Source organism: Notolabrus celidotus, chromosome 3 (assembly GCF_009762535.1).
Source record: "Notolabrus celidotus isolate fNotCel1 chromosome 3, fNotCel1.pri, whole genome shotgun sequence".
NCBI classification, from domain to species: Eukaryota; Metazoa; Chordata; class Actinopteri; order Labriformes; family Labridae; genus Notolabrus; species Notolabrus celidotus.
The window spans coordinates 32,412,070-32,433,764 of NC_048274.1; the positions used below are offsets into that span (position 1 = coordinate 32,412,070).

The 21,695-nt window shown below is 39.3% G+C and overlaps 1 protein-coding gene across 2 annotated transcripts in view; it reads right to left on the minus strand.

Moving 5' to 3' along the window:
• The window catches only part of uacab (uveal autoantigen with coiled-coil domains and ankyrin repeats b), a 54,968-nt gene extending 36,884 nt beyond the window's left edge, over positions 1-18,084 (minus strand). Inside the window, exon 1 of one of the 2 annotated variants that reach the window (XM_034679976.1) lies at positions 17,856-18,084. In XM_034679976.1, the coding sequence (XP_034535867.1) occupies positions 17,856-17,903 (48 nt within the window). In that variant the 5' untranslated portion in view covers positions 17,904-18,084. The remainder of the gene's footprint in view (positions 1-17,855) is intronic. The other variant, XM_034679977.1, reaches the window with a different exon arrangement.
• Positions 18,085-21,695: the final 3,611 nt, after the last annotated feature.

Consider the following 21,695-nt stretch of genomic DNA (forward strand, 5'->3'; position numbering starts at 1 on the left):
CATCCAAGCTGAGGCATCTGATTTTTCTCAATGCCGACCTGAGGACATTAATAATGTTTGCTCCAGTTTGGTTCTGGTTCTGTTTCCTTGAGTTTGGTTCTGGTTATGTTTGCTTGAGTTGGTTCTGTTTCTGTTTACCTGAGTTGGTTCTGTTTGCTTGAGTTTGGTTCTGTTTGCTTGAGTTTGGTTCTGGTTCTGTTTGCTCGAGTTTGGTTCTGGTTCTGTTTGCTTGAGTTGGTTCTGTTTCTGTTTACCTTAGTTGGTTCTGTTTGCTTGAGTTTGGTCCTGGTTTTGGTTCACTTTGCTTGAGTTCGGTTCTGGTTCTGTTCTGGTATGGTTCTGGTTCAGTTCTGTTCTGGTTCGATTCTGGTTAAAGTCTGGTTCGATTCTGGTACGGTTCTGGTTCGGTTCTGGTATGGTTCTGGTTCGGTTCTGGTTCGGTTCTGGTTCAGTTCTGGTATGGTTCTGGTTCGGGTCTGGTTCGGGTCTGGTTCGGGTCTGGTTCGGTTCTGGTTTGGTTCTGGTTTGGTTCTGTTTCAAGTCTGGTTCGGTTCTGGTTCGGTTCTGGTTCAGTTCTGGTAGGTTCTAGTTCGGTTCTGGTTCGGGTCTGGTTCGGTTCTGATTCGGTTCTGGTTCGGTTCTGATTCGGTTCTGGTTCAGTTCTGGTTCAGTTCTGGAAGGGCTCTCGTTCGGGTCTGGTCCGGTTCTGGTTCAGTTCTGGAAGGGCTCTCGTTCGGGTCTGGTCCGGTTCTGGTTCGGTTCTGGTTCGTTTCTAGTTCGTTTCTAGTTTGGTTCTGGTTTGGTTCTGGATGAGTTTGATTCTGGTTCTCTTTGCATAAGTTTGGTTCTGGTTCTGTATGCTTAAGTTTAGTTCTGGTTCTAAACCTAACCCTAACCCTAACCCTAATCCTAACCCTAACCCTAATCATAACCCTAACCCTGACCCTAATCCTAACCCTGACCCTAATCCTAACCCTAACCCTAATCCTAACCCTAACCTTAATCCTAACCCTAACCCTAACCCTAACCCTATCCTAATCCTAATCCTAACCCTAACCCTAACCCTAACCCTAACCCTAACCCTAACCCTAATCCTAACCCTAATCCTAATCCTAACCCTAACCCTAACCCTAACCCTAATCCTAACCCTAACCCTAATCCTAATCCTAACCCTAAACCTAATCCTAACCCTAACTGTAACCCTAATCCTAATCCTAACCCTAACGCTAACCCTAATCCTAACCCTAAACATAACCCTAACCCTTATCCTAACCCTAACCCTTACCCTGATCATAACCCTAACCCTAATCCTAACCCTAACCCTAATCCTAATCCTAACCCTAACCCTAATCCTAACCCTAATCCTAATCCTAATCCTAACCCTAACCCTAATCCTAACCCTAATCCTAACCCTAACCCTAATCCTAATCCTAACCATAACCCTAATCCTAACCCTAACCGTAACCCTAATCCTAACCCTAAACATAACCCTAATCCTAACCCTAACCCTAAACATAACCCTAACCCTAATCATAATCATAATCATAACCCTAATCATAACCCTAGGATCAGGGTGAGAATGATTTTGTAACACAATAAATGCACACAATTGGGCAATTATAAGGCTTCTCAGAAAAACACTGTACGTACACAAACCATTAGTTTTTGCAAAGTTAAGGTAAAACATACAGCTACAAAAGATCCTAAATTAAGAGCCGTTCGGGAGTCGAAAGAGCCGGCTCTCTGAAAAGAGCCCAACTTCCCATCACTAAAGCACATGCTTACCATTTGCACTCTTAGTTGCCCTTGGAACTACTTGTATTGTAAAACGTATCAATGTAAATACTTCAGACCTGTACCATAGTGATAAACAGATAACACTTTAATTTGAATCAAGTATACAACTTGTATACTTTAAAACAGAGGGTCATTTCATTCCTTGTGGACTCAACATGACAGCATTTATACTTTTCAAGTAATTGATCTTAATCACTTTCAGAAAATTAACAGTGGCAAGACTCACATATCCCTTCGAGCCACCAAATGGTATCATAACAATGGTGTATATGCTGTTTTGTAATGACACAGCACAATTTTATAATTTACTAGAAATGTATTCAAATTATTTCACGGACGCCCACGCTATGGTTCGCGGACCCCCAGGGGTCCCAGGACCCCACTCTGAGAACAACTGAGCTAGAGTACGGTAATTGAGCCAAATGTACCATAAAACATAAACAATATACCCCTGTTTTCTGTGAATGCATGATTATGAAGTGAAGGAGAAAAGATGTGAAAAAAGTTGCACAGTGTCGCTGTCTTTTCCAGCACAGCGTGCACTCAACTTTCAATGAATGGGGATGTGTTTTGTTAATCGGGTCAGGTCGCACGCAGCCATGTTTGAATAATTTTCCAGGACTATATGTGATTTACCAGGACATTTTACTTTTTCTCCCATTTTCCAGGTGTTTTCCAGTACTGGAAAACTGGTCAACTGTTTTCCAGGTTTTCCAGGTTTTCCAGGACGCACGGGAACCCTGAAGAATATATGTAGAAAAAAAATGTTCATCAAAGACGACAACTTGGCCATAATTCTCCTGTCAGCCACCACCTCCACAGGGTCCAGGACTGAGCTGGCCTTCTTCACCAGTTAGTTCAGCCTTGCTCTCCTGTATCCTGTCTGCCCGCAGCAGGTGAAATCCTTCCAATGTGGAAGGATTTGTTTACATTTTTTTATCTAATCATATGTGCATTGTTGATGCCACTATATAAAAGGCGCGGACATATGTATCTCATACCATTATTGTATAATCCTGTGAACGCAAAACCTAAAATTGAATTATATCAACTGGCAATGTGCCTCTGACACAAACTATTATCATACTGTACATGCCTTTTTGTGTCACCTGGAACAGATGTGAGCTCCCCTGAGTATGCATTCACTTATACATCACTGCGTCACAGAAAAACATTTGCCTTGCTTTCGAATAAAGCATGCCTTAATATATATGACTTCTCTTATTAGTCGGCATGGTAAACGTGTGTCCTTACAGCACATCCATAAAGCACTTCTACATTTAACCATGTTTCTAAACCTGGACTGTAAGGTATAGCCAAGGTGACATTCAAGCACTACGTCAGGAGTTAAGAAAACTTCACAGATAGCGTTCACCCCTCCCCACAAAAAATGTTCAATTTCAGACACTCAAAAAAATTCTTCTCTCCACGCCTGTTTTCTTTTTTTTGTGGGATTGTATCACAACTGCAGATTGTAAGAGCCACACGCAGAATCCTAAACTAATCTTCTGCCCAGCATCAGTTATCTTCTCAGCCTATTTGAAAGATAATTTCACTTTTTTATCGGTGTTGATGAAGTAGACATTTCAGTCAATGCCATCGATGTGCTCGCCTGAAAGGACAGATTGCATAAAGCTGTCTCTATAAAAGTCAAAATAAACTGGTATACATCTTGTACAATAGTATAAAGGACAACATGGCGAATATTTTCTGACAATGAATCATGAATAACATCTTTAGCTTCCGTGTTATGTAGTTCAACAAAACTGAGCAATTTTACAGTCAAGTACAGCAACAGTGGATGAATGGAAAAATGCTTTGAATAAGAAAAATTGTTTGCTTTGACAGCCACTTTTTTCATGTGCGACAGCAGTCTCTGCTTCATTGTTTACAAAGAAAAACATCTTCCAGACAGAACAACAGACAGGCCAGTAATTCAATCTGACAGGCACTTGTCAGGGGAGATTCATACAGCCTTGTATTCTGACCCAGCATAAACTCAGTAAACATCCAGTCAATACCAAACTCAAACTCACTTTTGAGTTTGAAAATGATGAAGAGAGGGTGAGTCTTTTTAAAATCCCAAATATTTTAACCTCCATCAGCAAAGGAATAAGAACGCCTGCTGGGTCCCTCCAACTTAAAGCATAAACTTGGTGAAGGACGTTTCAAGTTAATCATGTTCAGGAGATCCTCAGGGCCTTAAGAACTCCCTCTCAGCTTTAGAAGATTCCTCAGGGGTCAGGATGAAATAAAACAGTCTCGGGCCATATTTATCATTATAAAATAAACTAAATAATATAAAATAATAATATAAAATAAGCACATTTCTCTTCGGTCTCCAATATTGCTATTTTTGAATACTTATTCAGACTGAGCAGACATCACATCTTTTGAGTTTTATGGAGAATGTCATCACATCTACTTGCTGGTAGAATACACTGGTTATCCTATACCATGCCGCTGCACTGTTGAAGGATTCACAGAAATAGCAGGCTGCAGGCACGCTGAGTGTAACCCCAGGGTTAAAATTGCTTGTGATTGCAGGCATGTTCGGAGACAGAAAGATCACTATTGTTGTCGTAATGGTTTCAGTTTTGATGACACATGCAAGCTAGAATTAGTGCCTGCTGTTGTATGCCATGTCCAGCCACTTAAGCTGCACCGACACACGTGTGCAGCACCCAATGACCCTGTAATTCTGGCTTGTACAGGGGATGAGGGAAATGTATTTGACCATTTATGAAAAAAAAAAAGTTATTTCCCTGAAAACAAAGAAATTATTAAGAGGGGTCACACCAGACAGCAATGAGACTGATCGTCCACTTATAACTGTCCAGGGCATCGCTCCTTGAATGGATAAAAAAAAGGGCAAACAGACATTGTGTGTTTTTACAACCTTGTGCCATTTCTCAGTGTAATAGTTGATTTATCCATGAGTAAAAAGTGTAAATTCATATATCTTTGCTATGTTTCAATCAATCAATCTTTATTTATATAGTGCCAAATCACAACAAATGTTATCTCAAGAAGCTTTATAAACAGTGCAGGTCTAGACCGTACTCTATGTTATATTATTAACAAAGACCCAACATCAAGACAGGATAAGATCCAGTCCCATTTTACAGACAGGACTCAAACCTCGGGTCCACAGGATGTGTGGCGTTACGTTATGGCTGCACCACACACTGCGCAGCCGATACATTCGCATTCTAGTCAATGCTCTAGGGTCCACAGAGAGCACCACAGCGCATCTCAGCTCTGTCTCGGGAGCGTGCCCCTGTGCCGCTCCGTCAGAGATACGCTTCAAGTCTATTTTCGACAGAGCCTGGGCCTAGCACGTGCCAATTTGCACATAAAAGAACAACCTGGACAGGAAGTCAGGCACGAGGATCCATGCAACATCCGCTAATCTGAAAATAAAACATGATATACCGACTCCGGACCATTTAAGGATTGTATGGATCAGAAATACTCAATTCAATTCAATTTGCTTTATTGGCATGAACAAAGACATGCTGTTGCCAATCGATTATGGATGTAAGCTCAGGGATTAAAGCAAAAAAAATTAATTGGACTGAAAATTTTGACACCAAATCAAACTACCCGACTATCAACCCACCATGCCACACATGTAAGAGCATTTTTTTCCTGCCTATCAGTCACTTCCCAAAGGTTTTCATCTAAAAAAGGAGTATACTGTGTACATGCCTTTAGCCTAAGGACATGTACACAGTATACTAGGGCTGAACGATTTTGGAAAATAATCTAATTGCGATTTTTTTCCTTAATATTGCGATTATGATTTAATATGCGATTATTTTTTCAAGGTCCTCTTCTCATGTATTTTTCAACAAACACAAGCAATACATCAATCTGTATTATAATAAACAATATCAGATTTATTATACACAAACTGTTCTTTCTCATAGGGCTTATTTTAAGATAAAGGCAAATGAAGCATGAATTAATATGAAAGACGGTTTATTTATCTACTTCAATTACAGTTGTAAACTTACTAAATACTTTGACTTGAAGTCTTGTAAGCGTTCAACACAACTACTTAACAACATTCTGCCAAACAAGTGTTTTCAGTTTTAAGCATGTTTGGATGTGAACCAGCTGACTGAAGGTGTTGCAGAGGAGACGCTCTCATTTTCCAAATGACGTAAATCAGTTATTGAGACTGAGAATTTTAATCCATGTGTAAGCTACAAACTTCCCGAATACGTGATCCAGGTCGACTACAACAGGACTTTAAGATGATAACTGTGTCAGAAGGTAACAGGACAACAAAATAGAGCAGAATTATTCATATGAAACTCATCTAAACCTGCAAAAACGACACTTTACAGTTATGCAGCATACTCAGTGATGATTAAAGCACAAAGGTAATGGAATACTATCCAAATGAGCAGAAATTCAACCACAGAAAGTAGGGATGCACCAAAAATTCAGCCACCGAAAATTTTGGGCCGACAACTTCCTTTAACATGCAGAAACCTCCAGCAGAACCAGACTCATGTTAGACACACATCTGCCTCGACCGTTTCTACCTTTATCATTCTATTTTTTCACTTTGGTAATATTGTTGTATTCAGTAGTCAGTCCCTCTTTCCCTGTTGTGAGCTGCTGTAACAAGATCATTTCTCCCAATGGCCTAACAATGACGCATATCTTATCTCTTATCCTATCTTGTGCACTGACATGCCTCTTCAAGTATTGTAGGGATGGGCATTTCAAGCAAAATGACGAAACGATATTCAATGGAAACTGTTCAGTGATTATTTGAATAGACCCGAAGACAAAGACTAAAAGTCTCAGTTCAGTACATTTCAGTACAGTAAAGGAAACAACACGCACACCGATGATCACAGGAAACAAGCTTGCACCTCTTAAATGATTGTATGTTTTTGAACTTATTGTCTTTAATCTGCTCAGGATCATTTAATATTTACTATGACGTGTGCTACCGACCTCTTGGCCAGGTCACCCTTGAAGAGATCTTGATCTCAATGGGTTATGATCTGGTTAAAGCTGGGGTTGGTAGTCAGATTTAGATACACTTTTTGTTAAAATGGTTAAAATGATCTTTATGTCCTGATGGCAATCAATACATAATGTGTTCTTAAAAAAGAGAGAAAAAAAAGCCGCTATCTAAAGCCAGAGTAAACCTGGGAAAACACCAACCAATCCCTGCCATCAGGAGCCAAATTATTAAACCAATCAAATCCCATCCTGCCGTTCCGCCCGCCTCCTGCCCGTACATTTCATGTTTGTTTGTGTTTTTAACTTTCACTATGATAATGTTTTAGTGTTTTCTTACCACTGAGTGAGACATGAGTTGACGTAGTGCAAAACACAAACGATGCAGAGGACCGGTTTTGAATCAGTCACGATCACATGGTCACGAATCAGCAGCGCTCGTGCATGTGGGCGGGGGCGTCGTTTTGGAGGAGCTCCGAGGGGAGGGGGGGAAGGAAATGCTACATTCAAATTCATGCTAGTTTTCCGTGACTACCAACCCTAGCTTTAAATAAAGGTTAAATCAAATAGAATGAACAGATCACTGTTTGAGTTCACAGCAGGTAAAACCGTATTGAAACGCAGTCTGTTTAGAGGTGATTTGCTGAGAAAGTCCCTGTACTGAAACCAATGTTCCAGTAGCCTATAACGCGGTCTACATAATGCTGTATGTGTGGTGTGCTCCCGTTTTCCAGTCCGGACATTGGTTTTGAATTACATTTAGCTTTGCACAAAACTGTTTCAGTACGCATCTGCACAGAACTGAAAGTGATGTACTTCAGTTTTGTAGGAATATGTGTATCTGCACATTCCCAGTCCCAGTAATCTTAAGCTTTTAAATGTGCTATAGCTACTGACCGGCGATTTTACAGCACAACAACCAGGTGCTGGTATGAATCATTGGAGAAAAAAAACTGATGATATGTAGTCCAATATTTGAAAATTCAAACCCATGCCTAGAGTATAATCTTCCCACAGTCCTGACTTGGATTCTTTAGGAGTTTTAAGGAGGAAAAATCAATGTGTAACATGCAACTACTTTTTGAAGAATTTTATAACAAAGAATACATTTGTCCTCCTACCATGTGAAATAAATGCTGCTGTTCACAGTGCTGAGGCTTTCAACGGCCGAGATATTGTAGGAGTAAATTACTCAACAATCTTGAAGCCATCAGGCCCCCATCACTCTCCTTTAAAAAAAAACACTGAAATCAAAGATGAGGTCAACCTCTAAACAATACAGCCTAACCCTGGCTCCTCTACCGTACCCTGCAATCACCAGCTCCTCCACACCCTGCTCTCTTTTTTGTAAGATAAAACCACTTCAAGGGTGAGGGAGGCTCTAACATTTCACCCTTCAGGTGCTCGGCTGTGGGGGGAGAGGTGAGCAGAAAGGAAAGGTGTGATCAGCAGAACAAAAAAGCAGGAAAACAAAAGAGACTTCATTCGTTCTCCAAAATGCTGCACCAAAAAACATACGGGAAAGTAATACAAGACCAGCAGGAACATCAAGTAGCCTTGCTGCCATTAAAGCTGTGATTCACATAATGCTGCTTGAGGCTGTAATATAACCAAGCCGAGAGTCAAGGTTGACTACAGAGGAGAGGCAGCAGAGACTTTAATGAAAGCTTTGTCCCCGATTCACCCTTTTTATTACACTGTGCTGTGTCTTTGTCCGAGGAAGCCTTTCATTAGGCGAGTGTGAACCCTGCACTGATGAAGGTTTTCCAAAGTAAATGACTGGTTTGACGATCAGTATTGGTTTAGTGTTGAGACTGTGTTAAAACTAGATCACCAGGTGCAGCAGGAGAACACTAACAAGTCTGAGCCTCACTCAATTATGTTTCACAGACTATTGTAGAGAACTACAGCGGCAAAATGCTCCAGAAATAGACGTTGTCAAACCAAAACAGCGGGAGCAGAAAAAATATGGGATAACAAAAGCATGAAGACTGACGCTTTACTGTTACAGGCAGGAACGTTTACAAGGATGAACAAATAAAATCTCTCACTGACTCCTTGTTGACTGGAATAACTTTAGATTTAGCATAACACCTCTGCCCTCAGCATGTAGATTTAAATCTTTAAAAGCAGGATTCAGGTCTAAACAAATTCTCCTTAATAAAGTGCCCCAGAGCAAGAAATGAGATCCTCATTAACTTGAATCGTAGTGTCAACAATGGCGAGCAATGCTATTAATCTAAACGTGCTAGACTCAAACTCTGAACTTCCTTAAAGTGTGCAAAACCAGAAATTTAACAATTAGAACTTGAGTTTAGATAAATAACAACAAACTATTATTTTCAATATTAACTTTGCAACACACTAGTAGAACATTAGTAGTGTGTAGCAAATCACTACTATGAGCACACTTGTGAGGTGATGAGGCAGGGACAGAAAGGAGCGAGCTTTAACCATTGAAAATCATTGTTATTCCCCTCAAATAACCTCTCTAATAACAAAGTGAATGTGATTCTGCTCAGCGCCAAGTCAAACTAAATCTCAGTCAGACATGTCAGATATAAATTGTATTATTGAAAGACATTTTGATGAAATCATCTTGATCCAAGTATGCCTCTCTTCCAGAGATTAAAATGTCATGGTGCAGAAACTGAAGTAACCATTGTAGCGTTTTTCTTCTATAATTCAAATGTGATTACATCCGCTATCAAAATAAAGTAAACATTGTCTCCACACTATCTCTGCAGGTAGTGGAGAAAAAGAGAGGTAAGACATCATGTTAGGACAATTAAAGATAGTGTGTCTCTTCTGGGATGCTAATAAATCAAACTTACTGTTGATCATTCTTTAGCTGTTTTATTGACTTAACTACGACTGTGGGGCTGTTGTGTCATTTTAAAGAAAAAGAACATTTTTTATCAAAACTGGAAGAAAAGAAGGTACAAGGCAGAACAAAGGGGAAAATAAAAGCATCACAAATTATCTTTAAAGCTCCAACATAAACTGGGTTACCTACACCTTCAAAAGAATCGTGAAAAACATATTGTGATCGCAGCGTCATGAATCATAGTCTCAGTTGAGTATCTCACACCTAGCAACAAGCCAAAGATATTCTTGTGGTCAACTACTGTTGTTACAAAACATTCCTGTGCTGTAAGGAGCCGTCTGACACTTTTGAGCATCCTGCCTCCTCAGTTCAAAACATTATCACATGATAAAGCTACAGTGAAAACTTCAGCTCTGAGATTCTATTTTCCAGCATTTGCAAAAGACATTCTTATCTCAGAGGCAACGCATCGTGACGGACAGATCAGGCTGTTGATGGAAATCAGGAGGAACCTGGCACAGTCAGATTAGAATAATAAAACTAAATAATTTAACAAAGAGTACATCATCTTTCTGTTGAATGTTTTGAGATAATATTTGTTATGAATTGGCCACATTTAGATGAATAGATTGAAATCTTAAAGGAGCAGTCACTGGAGAAAAAGAAAATGACCTTCATCAGAATAATGCCTTTCTCTGACTGATGATCATAATCTGATTATAATGTATTTGCAAACATAAGCACAAATAAGAGTTTGTTTTTTACACCACAGGGAGTGCTGCACAAACCAGCATGTCTGATTAACCCTGAACGCATGCGGTCCAAATGGGTGGCTCTGAGTGGCTTTCATTTCAACCCACTGCCTCAGCATCACACACATTTACACATTACTCACACGCTGTTCTGCGTGAAGGGTTGCATTAGGAGTTACAAACCAAAGTAAAGTGTAATCAGTCAAACAATAAGTGCATTTCTCTTATTACAAAAGCAGATTTCAAAGAAAGTATAATCATTTTGAAACTACAATTTACTTTAATTTAAGGAGAATACTGAGAATATTGAAAAACCAAAGCCAGTAAAGAAAACATTTTCTTGGGCTGCACAATGAACCGAATTGAACTCATCTTGACAGTCTGAATCTCAATAAATCTAATTATTTTTTGAAGCAGGCATTGCTCTCTCTGTCATCTACTGGATGGAGGCCTGGGGGGCAATGCTTTTGCACCCTTCTGATGCTTTTTGGACTTCCTTTGGGTTCAGGAGAGACATGTTTGGCAACACAGGTATTTTGTAAAACATAAAGATCAGCACCATTACATTTTTGTTTATAACTCTTCATATCATTATTGCAATATTGAACAATTTTATTGCACAGTGCATGCTTTCTAATATTGTGCAGGCCTAATTCTATGCTCCTTGAATAGATTAAGACTTTGTTATTTGCCAATGCCTTCCAATTTTAGCTTACTTTAACTTGCTTTAAATGCTAATTTTAGTTTGATTCTTAATATATTTCTAATTTTCCTTTTCCTATCCATGTTTTATTATATTTGTCATTTTAATTGAGCTCTTTTATGCTTGTCTGAATATTTCCAATACTTTAATGTAAAGCACATTGAGTTGCCCTTGTGTATGAAATGCGCTATACAAATTAAGTTCCCTTCCCTTGCCTTGCCTTTAACACATCATGGCTGCCAATTGAGAAACCAGTGGCACAACATATTACATGGTCTGTGTGCTCGGTATGCTCCACCATTGAAGTGCTCTTATTTACTGTAGTTTCTCAAGCACAAAGTGTGTTGTATACAATATGTTGCAGCCAAGCGACAACCTCCAGTCTAAAAATCAATGCAGTCAATGCAGAAGTGTTAAAAGCTGCAGTTCATGGAGGATCCGCTTGATGCTGGCTCCGGAAGTACCAGAAGTCACATACACATGAATGGGAAGAAGACGATCTTTACAGCAGAAATAAACATGTTTACAGCCTGGTACAAAAGAAGAGTGTAGTCTGAATAGCTAATTTCTCGATGTACTCTCACTGTGAGGGGGGTGATTTTTTTTCTAGATAACCTTTTTCCATGAGTCAAGGCTAAACTCTACATGAAGTTAGTCAGCATCACTTATGTGATGTGGCATTTGAAATACCCCATCACAACAAATACGTGAGCATGTCAATCAATACTGCACAGGGAATCAATGCTGAAAAGATAGAACTGCTTGTTCCTGTTCAGCAGACAGAGTATAAACAAAGCTCTTGAGAGATGGCTCTTTGGAACAAGAAAAATAATCTGAAATAACAAACACAAGCCTTACAAAGCCAGCCCCGTTTTCTTTTCATTTCACTGAGATCTGGCAGGTCCTTGGATTATCTGTCTCAGAAAGACACATTTCATTTAGGTTTCAGAATGAACAATTGACAGTCTACTCCAGGATTGTTCTCACTCGGACACTAATATGAACCAATTTGCACATGTTTGTTGTGACAACAGACCGAGTGTGGGACAGCTTGGGCTAATACCCAAACCAACTAAGAAATCCAGTTCCTCATATTTCCCTCACAAAGCTCTACTGCCCACTCCTGTCTCTGTCTCTGTACAAACTGTGTGTAACAGCCAACTCTGAGGACACTGAAATGTTCCTAACATCTGTGCTTATGGAAGTCTGGGTTTATGGTCAGCCAAGGTGTTCAGACAGAATCAGTCAAAAACAAGATTCAGACAAAAGATCCAAATCGTACAGGGTGAGGGTTAGTCTTATCACGGCTACCTCTGGGGCTTGTTCTGTGTTTTAATGTCGATAAGGACCGGCTTGTCAATGTAGAGATGCGAGTAGTGGTCTGTCGGCGCAAATCGAATGATGCGAATCATTCGTGTGAATGACGCAAATTCATTCGATTTGCGAGATTCACAGCATGCAGATAATAACTCAGTGACGTGTGTTGTGTGACGTTTGGACCAGCGGAGATTCCCTCATCTGGAATATATGGGACACTTTGATTATATTTCTGTACGTACAGCTTCCCCAAACTCTGTGACTCTACCTGTTTTTATGGGATCAGGAATAAACAGGAGCTCACTGTGAGGACAGAGAGTGAGGATGATTATCTGGTAAGTTGTGAAAACTTTGTCAGTTGAATCATGCTATCGGTTGGAGTAGGAAGTTAACTCTGCCTCCTTATGCATAACTGGCTTCCCCATTCAATGTCCGCAAGCTCAACCGTGTTTGATAACAACAGACTGCTGTGGCGTGGGAGCCCCGCCTCTCTCTCACGAATATTTGCGTCTTGAGCACTCATTTACACGCGATTTTGCAGCGTGAATTGAGCTAGTCATTTGAGCGAATAGAGCCAGTAAACACAAAACATTCTCGCGTCTGTATTCGCGTGAATAGCATGGTAGTTAGGTGTGAACACACCATTAGACTTCAGCTTTCATTTTAATGATACGGGCTGATGTCACTAACTATTTAGCCTAGCAGTGTTGAGCTTATAGCTACAGCCTATAACTCTAGTTATCTAGTACACAGATCTCCTCCTGTGGCTGCAGGATGGTTTGTACTGCAGTTGCACAACATGTTAAAGATGCAGCAGTCCCCCTTTCACACATTTGCATCCCAAACTTTTTTGCGTATTGATCTGAGCACCTGATGATGACGCACGTTAGCCTACCAGCCCCTTGGTGCATCATCCCACGAGGGAAATGCCCAATATGCTACATTGCCAGTCCAGCCTTGGCCGTGGTCCCCTCCCCTCCTTGCTCTCAATACAAGTTGAGGTGAGGGCTGTTTGGGGGCAGATCACACGCTCTGCTGTGAAGAAAGAGAGGGTTGTCCCCACAGGACTTCCCTCTGAACATCTCTAGTATAAGACACTCTACAACAAACAGGTTTTTCATAAATATATGAAAAATATATCATTTCTGATGGTATCGACAAGTTAACCTACAGTTAGAGCGATACACTGTGCCAGGGTTATAAGGCAATATGAAGTTATCAGAAACATAAAAAGTAAAATGTTCATAATGCAGCCTGCTAAAATACTTCCCTCTGTCATATCTAAAAAATATTTCGACCTGGTCTTCTTTCTGGTTGCAAATGTTAGACATAGGTTGCATTGTCATCAATCACTCTTTAAGAGAAAAATAATCTGCAAGACAAACAAAAACTGGAGCCCTGCCTATAAAACCCGGGCCAGCTCTCAAATCCTCATCCTGCCTGATGGTGAGAAAAGACCCTGGCATTTTGTTTCCTGGTGACAAGGTGCTCAGCTTTGTTTTCCTACATGGTTTGGCAAGCATGTTAGCATTTTTTGGCTGCAATAAGCTTTCCCCAACAATTTGAAATGGTAAACCTAAGAGGAGAGTGATGAAAGAATGACATAAAACAGAGGAAATCTCTCTTCATAAATTCCTGCATGAGATAAGAAGTTTACCCTGTGCCAGTGTGCCCTGGACAGATACACTGTGTTGATATGATTCCCTCTCTCCCTCTCCACTTTTAAAATGAAGTTTTTTTTTCTTGATTTTGTAATCAGTTACCCAACCAGGGAAGAGTAAGTTTGCCTCATGGGCATAATAACAATTAGGAAACATCTCAGCCATACAGTGAGACTATATTTCCAATGTCAGACTGTTACTGGTCAGATTTATTGGTTAAAACAAAGGTCTTGTAGAACTAAGGCAGCTGCTAACGATCCAAAATATACTTAGTGGTAATTCTGCCTTCATCTTTTGCTTTAAATACAGGGTTTTGACCTAAACTGAAGTCTGTAAAGGTACCTCCAACTATCTGCTTATCATACTCTATCTGCCTGCTCAGAGGAATGTAGCCAGAATCCTAACTCAGAGCCGTTTAAATGTTGCATCACTTTCCTCCACAGCAACTCCTCAAGCTTCTCCTGAGGTTGCTTTTTACTCAAACAATGCTGAAAATGCTGAAAATGCTGAAGGGAGAAATAAAACAGGCTGAGTTCGAAAAGGTTGCCTCTGCTTCATGTCGAAGGGGTGAGGCAACTGTCAATGCAGATACAATACCATTTTACTCTTGAAAGGCTGCTCCCTTTAAAAAGGGCCAAATAATTTACCACACACAGCTCCTCTGCCTTTGTGCCTTTCTCATGGTAATTGCTGGGAGCGGAGAACAGAGAGCAGTGCCAAACACCCACTACATGTTGAACTGTGCAGAATTGTAATGACTGTCTTTTCAGGAAAGTTTAGACGATGGATTCATGAATTGTGAGGAAGTAATTTAATTTTACAGCATGTGACAATCTAACTAAACATAGTTTAAAAGCCTGGACTTAAAGGATATTACACATCAAAACTATGATGTGTATTCAGGACTCCTGGTTCTTACACATGCAGACTTAAGTTGGACCAAAAATCCCTGTAACATTCCTGCAGGGACACAAAGTGTATCCATGGAGCCATGGCAGCTAGAGGAGCCTTCCTAGGTCTCATCCCTCCAATAAATAAACTGTGCCATAACCTGTCATGCACAGTTAGCTAAATGCAACAAATGCAAGGATGGTTGATGTTGTAAAACAAAAGCAAAATTTGGGGACCGTGCAAGGGGGAAGTGTAAACGCATCACTCAGTATACCTTGACTGTAGGAGGGACATGGTGTTATTTCAAAAAGCTACAGAAACATGCAACATATATTTCAGCCTGCTGCCTCAGTGTGTTCGTTTCTGGGCCTTAGATACAGTACAGTACAGTACATAGTTGCAGTCTCAGTGGAGGAAAGGAGACACATACCCAGCAGGTCAAGAGCAGTTCTGACTGATAGCTTTGACTTCCTTTTATCTAAGTGCAAACAATGGGTGGCTTCTTCTTTTTACATTGAAACATTAGGTACTAAGCTACATTCACTTCTTTCTGCCTTGTTTATAAAGATATGAAGATATCTATCCATCTCACAAGGTGCCTCAGTTCTGATTCTTGAAGCTAACCAAACCAGTATTGGCATTTTTCTTTTCATCAAACTTGTCCAATTCAAACAGTAACTAGAAAAGTTATACAGAGATGGAAGATTGCTTTGTGTTATCAGCACAGTTATCAGAATGTTATCCACTCCAATGTTAGTTCATGAGGTAAACAAGGAAATAACAAATGCTGCCCTGCGATTATTTAGACTTTAGGTTGCTGCAAGATATTACACACTGTGCCTTTAATAGTTAACTGATCAGATTTTACAACCAACAAAAGCACTTTGGCACAAACTGAGAGATAGCTTTATGACAAAAATCATAAATAGCTGTCCTAGTTTGGTGCTGTATTTGAGTAACACTGAAAAGTGATATCCTTAAGCAATAATAATGCAGTAGACAAAACATTGTAACAGACTATTTAATAACTCCACAAGGATAAAACTCATTCAACATTTTTTTTTTATTATTGAATTTACCAACTATTTCTGAAATAGAATAATATTTCAGATATGTTTGAATTCCAGCTAACTAACTGAAATAATTTGCTACTTCTATAAGTCTTTTGTGAGATTGATTATGATTTATGTAGGATCTGGGCTGTTAGGAAATAAAAATCAATTTGGAAACATTTTATTGAGGAGTTAATTACTGGGATGACATTTCCCACATTATTCAAGGGGACAATGATGGTAAATTGCCATTTTGATTCCCCTACAACAGTTTTGACATGAACACTAGTGGCTTTTTTTACTGCATTCCGACCAGTTGTCTGCATCAGTTTCAGCTAACTATTGAAATGGTAAACAAGCCTTCAACCTACAAGAGACCTGACATCTCTTTATGAGCTAGGTTAATTCAAGGAAGGTTGTATTTCTGACCCCATCCTGTACAGATTGGGATATATTATCTTGATAGTACCAGTGGTGGACAAAGTACACAGCTTCATCACTTAAGTCAAAGTATAGAGACTCCATTTCAAATATTACTCCAATACAAGTGAAAGTTGTTCTGTCAGATTATTACTTGAGTTAAAGTACTGAAGTACTTGCTTTTAAAAGTACTGAAGTATTCAAAATACTTTTAAAAATATCTCAACACTTTGTATTTTCACAAAGCATGATGTCAGTCAAGAATACATAGGAGTACATTCACTTACATTATGTTTATTTGGAAACCATTACTTGAAATCTCTAAAAACTATACCATGGAATAAAAACAGAAACTAAGTTACTCCAAGCACAGACAACTTAGTTTGAAATGTTCATCTGGAATGAAACAAATGTTACGTAGCTCAACACGCTTTCTCAGGTTGGATAATGAATGTTTGTATATTTGGGCAGAGTGGGAAACAGGGAGAACATTTCAAATGATACGTATCACTCTTCATTTCAAAAACCTCTAACACGGGCTGAAGATATGCCCATGGGTGCTCAGGTTGAGAATTATAGCCATCATTACCACCTCTACATGAACTGCCTGATCTGAGTGAAATCTGCTCTGTGTTTGCTCCACGTTCAGCCATGGAGACGCATGATATACAGGTACGACTAAACCACTGAGACAAACAGAATTACACAAACACATTTTACTGTCTGAGGGATCAGATTTCAGAAAAGAGAAGGAAATTCATGAGCTGACTTCAAAGCTAAAGTAGTGAGTAACTAGAGCACTGATAGAAATGTAGTGGTGTCAAAAGTATAGTAATTGTCTTCTGAATGTAGTGGAGTAAAAGTAATACGTTTCCCCCCAAAAAATAATACTCAAGTAAAGTACTGATAATCAAAAAATGTACTTAGGTACAGTACTCAAGTAAATTTACTCTGTTACTGTCCAACACTGTTAACACACAAGCATGTTGGCCAGTGATTCAGGGAGTGTGGGTGAAGCTGTTCCCAACAACTGAGAGGGAACCATAGGAGGGAGCAGGCACTTTGCTGCACTGATTTGCTTTCTTCCCAGCCACGCTTTACAAAGAAGAACACGGTCAGCTGCTATAGATTAAGGCCATGCCATGAAAAACATGAACCTGGAAGCATGCTGTGTAGTTTAACTGTGTCAGGTCATATCCAGCCCTCGCAGAGGTGCAGGTGCTTAAACTGACTGCTGGTGTTTTCCAGCGACACACCACAGCAGCAGGCTCCGTGGGAACAAGACCGCGTTAATGTGGTTGTTATGAACAGGAGGTCAGAGTTACAAACAATAACCCCCCGGTGTTCAGACAAAACGAACAGCACTATCAGAAGTTTATAAGCTACAGTTCAACAGCAAGATACGAGTAAAACAGCAAAACTTAGTTAAATAAAGACAAAACAACTTACTGTGATGGTAACTTCGTGCTTTTTCAATCGATACTTCAGGCTCTTCATCTTGTTAAATGTTGCCCCTTGGTTTTAAAAGTTTCCTTTGGTAGTTAAAAACATAAATAGTAGAAAAAACTTTCCAGAAAGTTCGACGTTGTAAGTTTTCATCTGTCCCTTTTTCCTCACAGCCTAGTTTCACCTGACGCCTAACCGCAAACTCTGATCGCACTTTGATTGACAGCCATGGCAGCCAGTCAAATTGAACGATGCGCGGTGGTTTCAATTTTGAGCCAATCGGCTCTGTCGGGGGGCGGGACTTCCTCATGAAGTGTAGTTGGGAGAAGTTGGACACATCCTGGGACAGAGAGGAAAAACCTGGAGTGACGTCAAGCTTACCTGAAGACCAAACACCTGTGTGACGTACTTATAAATATACGAGCAGCTAGATATGAAACTTTAATCTACATTATCTTAGTAAACGTGTACTATTCATTGTCAAAATGTGTTTAATTGAATTGTCTTCACATGGCCAAACTGTCTGGTGCTTAGTTACCTTCCTGGTTTACGTCACAGTTTACTGTACCAAGGACAACTGCACTGCTGTGATATGCATGGGGTTTAAGATACTCTTACAACCTGTAACATGCAAAACATGTAGGATTGTATGTAAAATTATTTTTTGTTATAAATCAAAACATCCAACAGTGTCATGTTTACATAAATGCACAAGTAAGATTAATCTAATGATAGTAATTAAGGGGAATAGAATAGAATAGAATAATAATTAACAATAATAATTTTATTTGTAGAGCACTTTTCAAAAACCAAGTTACAAAGTGCTTCACATGGGCAGCAAAATGAAACAGGCAGATCATAAAAACACACAAGTCAAGATAAAGAAATAAAACATTTTAAAAGACATAAAATTCCCCTAAAAGAACTCTAAAGGAATAAACATTTTTTGAAATATATTTCTTAAGACAGTTAAAATAAAATAAAGTCAAAAAAAGTTCAGATTAAATCTGGGAAGGCTCTGAGATAAAAGTATGTCTTAAGAGGGGATTTAGAATAGAATGTACTTTATTAATCTTCGAAGAGAAATTCAGTTGTCTGGCAGATAAAATTATGAAAATCACATAAAACAAGTAATTCAGGTGTGTGTCAGCTCATCTCCCATTGGCTAGAGAGTTATGAAGCCTAATGGCTGCAGGGATGAATGATTTTCTGTATCTCTCAGTTCTGCAGCGCATAGAGATGAGCCGTCCACTGCTGCTGTTTCTCTGGTCCACAAAGAAGTTGTGAAGTGGATGATCTGTGTAATTTAGAATGGCCTCTAGCTTCTTCTGTGTGCATCTCTCCATCACAGCCCCCAGTGAGTCCAACCTGGTTCCAATCACAGTGCCAGCTCCTTTCACTAGTTTGTCCAGTCGCCTTGTATCCTTGTGTTTTATAGTGCTTCCCCAGCAGACCGCAGCATAGAATAACACACTTGCCACCACAGACTGAGAAAACATCTGCAGCATCTTATTGCAGATGTCTAAGGATCTGAGCCTCCTTAAGAAAAAGAGGCGGCTCTGCCTCTTCCTGTAGAGCGCATCTGTGTGAAGGGACCAGTCCAACTTGTTGTCCAGGTGTACACCTAGATATTTGTAGGTTGGCACCACCTCGATGTCCATCCCTCGAATGTTAACTAGGTAGGCAGGTTCTATAAGTTTTTCTTCTTCCTGCTCCTGTTTGTTCATGGACAGTGTATACATATTTTGTGAAGATGTGTATCGAATATGTTGTGTTGTCAAACACTGAAGTGAGCAAATTAAATTCTTATGAATGAATGAATGAATGATAATCATGCCTGTGTTTTCACCATAGAGTACTACAGTGTTGGATAAACAAGGAAATTCATTTTCTCTGATATAGTGAACTGCTGTATTGAAAGTTTGACACTACTTTGGACAATGTGATACGAACAAGGTGATGTAGAGGCTCTTCGTTTGTGTGACACACACTGAAGTCGTTTTTTCAATAAATGTAAAAGTATGTAGTGAAAATCAGCATTATCTTCTGGTATCTTTTATTAACTCTAGTAATCTAGAACCTTATACTAATGATTAACTGATAGTGGTCGCACAGTGCACACACCAACAAGTAAATAAAAAAAGTACCTTTTTTCCCACTAAAAGCACTACCTACACATGGAAATCATCAAAGATACAAGAATGTAACTCTAGTTTGCTATTGCTCTGAGTATTAAACAAAAATGTATAAGAAATATAAATACAGCTATAAATAATTGAGGAGTGCAGCACACAGATTGATATAATAAATAATTTTATACACAAAAGAATGTGGAGGAAAAGCCAATGATAAGTGGACCGCAACTATACCTTTCTACTGTTCTGACCATTCAGAGGGAGACGTATACCGTACCATTCACCCTGTTCAGGCATATATTCATCATCAAAGTACACAACCTATTCATGCTAATCAGTGGAAACTGTGCTTCATCTGTATGAACAGGAAATGAGTTTTGTCACATAAATATATCAGACCATCATATGCTACCAACATGATACATAATGTCACAGCAACATCAAACCCATATTAAAATCTAGACTGAAGAAGATAGGGAATCCAATGTTCCTGAGTGTCTGTAATAAAGACAATGCTTTGACAGATCTAATGATTGGATACACGTTAAGTATTTCATTATGTGCTGTTGGGCTTAACTTTGTCAGGAATGGGTGATACATAACTAATGATAGATAATATTTAAAATAAATGGACTAATGCACAATAATACTCATAACCTCTTGTGGCATTCCAATGTCCTTCTCATCGAAGCAGTTCTTCATCTCCTGTGGCAGGGTCTCGTACACTTCAACTCCAGGTCCGTGCGCTTTTGTCACTCCTCTTCCTCATATTCCTTCATGGCCTTTTCTATGCGGATCTTCGCTCTGACCCGCTCTTACATTGATTTGAAAGGCTTGTGTTTTCTTTTTCTTCTGGTTTCAAAACATACGGATGTCAGTTGTTTGTGTTTGTCATGTTATAACTGAAGGATGGACATAATAAAAAGGAATCTTTGGATTACATTATTGCTTTTTCTGCCTTTCAAGATTTGCCTGTATTATCACTTTCATTCCTTTCATTTGCACTTATTTGTTGATCTTTAGTGTTACATTAAGCCCTGCTTTATTCAGCCTTAGACTGCTCTGTTTGGCCTAACTGTTGAATGTTTGTTCAGTTAATTCCTGACTTCTGCCTTGCTTTGTCTGTCAGATGACTCTGTACACATCTGTTTTGAAAGGTGAAATACAAATAAATGTATTTAAAGTTAAAATTATACTACTTTTTATTATTACTCATAACAATTTTGAAATCATTAATCTCCCCACTGTTAGTAACTATAATTTTATTTCATCTCTGAAAATAAAAACCATTTCTCCTCCTGAGTAATTTATTTCCACACATCTTATATTTTTTCATCACTGTAATAGTCAGAGATAAGTAGCTGAGCGATTATCAATTAAGGCCTGAGCAACTTCACTATCTGTTGGTGGAAAATAGTGCATAACTTCAGCCACAGTCACATAAATTAAAAGAAAAATCATCAAGAGTTTGAATGAAAAGGTGGGTGTAGGGTTTTTTGACGAGTGAAAGAGAAGGGGAGAAAATGCTGCCCCCTTGTGAGCTCTCTCCCTCAATAACACTTCATTAACCAATTAGTAGAAAGGCATGGGAATTCAAATTCACAAAATGGAAACATACTCTCCAGAGGGATTTAATTTGGGATGGATTTCAAATTCACTAAAAATGTAACTATTGTATGTTCTTGTAAATCCCCATCAACATCTTGGT